Source organism: Olea europaea, unplaced genomic scaffold, assembly GCF_002742605.1.
Source record: "Olea europaea var. sylvestris unplaced genomic scaffold, O_europaea_v1 scaffold14203, whole genome shotgun sequence".
NCBI classification, from domain to species: domain Eukaryota; kingdom Viridiplantae; phylum Streptophyta; class Magnoliopsida; order Lamiales; family Oleaceae; genus Olea; species Olea europaea.
In genome coordinates, this window is record NW_019231734.1 from 1 (window position 1) to 2,818 (window position 2,818).

Below are 2,818 nucleotides of genomic sequence, written 5' to 3' on the forward strand. Positions count from 1 at the left end.
TAATTACATTTGTTCTCTAATCCCAGGGACTCCTTACTCTTCAGCACAGTATACCCCAGGTTCGTCCCCCCCGCCCGTCCTTCACGTCATGTGTTTGCAAGATTGATTGAGCCATACACGACTGTATTAGGAAAGAAAACAAAGTCAGAGCCTTTTCTATTCTATTGTCCGATTGTGTTTAGTACTGTGTGCCAAACATGCTCTTAGAGTCTAGACGACTCTAATCAAGTGGATTTATTAACTAATGGAGTGAGATGTTATCAGGTGGGCTTTTGTTTAAGATGAATGACAGTAATATGCAGTATGTTACATCCACCTCTTTCCTGCTGGTCACTTACGCTAAGTACTTGACCTCTTCCCACATGGTGGTTAATTGTGGTGGAACCACTGTCACGCCAAAGAAGCTTAGGGCACTTGCCAAAAGACAGGTACAATCCTTTCTCTTTTTTACTTAAAAAGATAAATAAATAAAAATTAAACACTCCACATTAGTAGCTGCTGTGGTACTTTTGAGTAAATTGTTTGTTAACTTAAGTTTCTGATAATCTGGAAATATCAAACATACAGGTGGACTATTTGCTTGGAGATAATCCCATTAAAATGTCGTTCATGGTGGGCTATGGTGCAAGGTATCCACTGAGGATCCACCACAGGGGATCATCTCTCCCTTCCATAGCTAAACATCCAGCAAAAATCCAGTGCTCTGCAGGGTTCGGTGTAATGAATTCCCAGTCTCCCAATCCCAACATCCTGATGGGGGCCATAGTCGGCGGGCCCGATCAACACGATCGCTTTCCTGATCAACGGTCTGATTATGAGCAATCGGAACCAGCGACTTATATTAATGCACCTCTTGTTGGATCCTTGGCATATCTTGCTCACTCATTTGGCCAACTCTAAGAAATTATCAAATTTCTTTTAGATTTCCTTTTTCAGTTGGCTTTTTATTTCTCTGTTTATTGTTGACTAGTACTGATTGTGATTCTTAAGTTTTTGTGTTGTCGTCGATAATGGGACAGTTTGTTGGAGACGAGTCGGGTGGCCGAGACTAAAGAGTTTTCGAGCCATGAGACTATGTGCACAGTTGTTAAGGTTGCACAGTCTAAGATGTGTACCTTATTATTTAAGGATATGTTATATTTAATATCGTCATGGCTGATTGTGACTTTATATATTAAATGATAGGCTCGAAAGTTTTATATTAATGGTCATTTAGCTGCTCGAGTATGTTTGTTAGCAAACAGCTTACAGTTCATAATAATATGATAATATTGTTGAAAGTCCATAAGGAAAATAATATTTTGAATAATGATTTTTAGGAGAATATGTAATTAAAAAAAAATCGAGGTTAAGGGCATAATATTTCATTGTGTGAATGTATGGTTCAAATAAATATGTAGAAAAAAATGTTTTTAAATAATGAAAAAGTCTATATGTATATAATTATTGTACATAATGTTCATAATGTGATATGACAATCATTTGGGATGTGAAAGTGTGAGATTTGAATTAAATGTTGGATCTTGTGCCATATGTAATTATAGACACAATTATGTATATGTTGCACTTCTCATAAATAATACTCCCCCAATCCAATTTATATAGGTTTATTAAAAAAGCAAATTTTGCCAATAACTTTTTTAATTTGTCCTTATTTATATTTATACAATTTCAAAATTAAATGAAAAATTGGTTATAAGTAGGTAAATTAAATAAGGACATATTAATAAATATCAAAATAAAACAAACTCAATAAAGAAATAGGGATTAAATCAATCATAAGTTTTTATCTATAATTAATGATACCCAATATCATCAATCTTTGTTTTTCTATTTTGTATCAATAAAAATAAATAATTTAGTGAAGAAATCACCGCCAATGCGCGGCGCGCATGAGTTATCTTCCTTTTAACCCATATAATAATAATAATAATAAAATAATTAATTTTTTTTTTACAATTTTTTAAATTTAAAATGTAAAGATTGAATTCTTCACTTCGTTTGTCCTAAATTCAAAGCAACCGCTTAAAATCTTGAAAAAAGGAAAACTCCTATTTATTTACTATTTATCTTTTTGTTGAAAATTTTTAAAAAATTTATTAAATTCCTATAAATTTGTTTTAAATGTTTAGTAAATTTTATTTTTAATTATAAATAATTTTTTGATTGATTAAAAATTGAAATAATATTGAATAAAGAAATATTTTTATATGTTTTTTTATGTCTATGTGTCGTCTAGTTTATAATTTGATCTTTACATATCGTCACATATTACGTCTTTTACAACATTGATATTTTATTATTGTATTTCGGGACCCAATATTGACCGTTGGATATGTGAGAAGAAAGTTGGCGAGGAATAGGTTAATGATTCATGTAGAAATAGAATACAGCATGTGATGTGGGGGATTGTGTCACGTGGTCTAAAGGCTGCATATAGTGTGGTGTCAGAATCTGAACCTGCGAAATTTTGACTGAAAAAAATAATGTTAATCTTAAATGTGTCAGGTACCAACTCCTCTCCGCGAAACTACAATTGTAAAGTACAGTGATGCAAAGTCCATGAATGAAATTATTTTATGTCTTGTTGACAGTCGCAATGTGGAGATTCGATTCTTAAGATATGAAATTGAACTCTTTGTAGGTACAGTGAACAAGCAGTTCTTGTTCCCTAGTCTGTGGAAACGCATCCCGTAATTTATCTCTCTTACAAAGTTCTTGGCGCAGAGCGGTAAAACTCTTAAGGTTGGGGTTCAACCATTTTTTTTGTTTAACAATTGTAGAGTTGAGAATTTCATAGAATTGGTTGACATTAAAG

General features: G+C 32.5%; 1 protein-coding gene across 1 annotated transcript; it reads left to right on the plus strand.

Moving 5' to 3' along the window:
- Window positions 1–4: 4 nt before the first annotated feature.
- On the plus strand, window positions 5–1,205 carry LOC111375818 (endoglucanase 17-like; the record flags this gene model as incomplete). Its single annotated transcript, XM_022998722.1, has 3 exons — window positions 5–59; window positions 265–428; window positions 568–1,205. Coding segments are annotated over 3 exons (552 nt in total), but the record flags the coding sequence as incomplete, so codon positions are not given.
- Window positions 1,206–2,818: the final 1,613 nt, after the last annotated feature.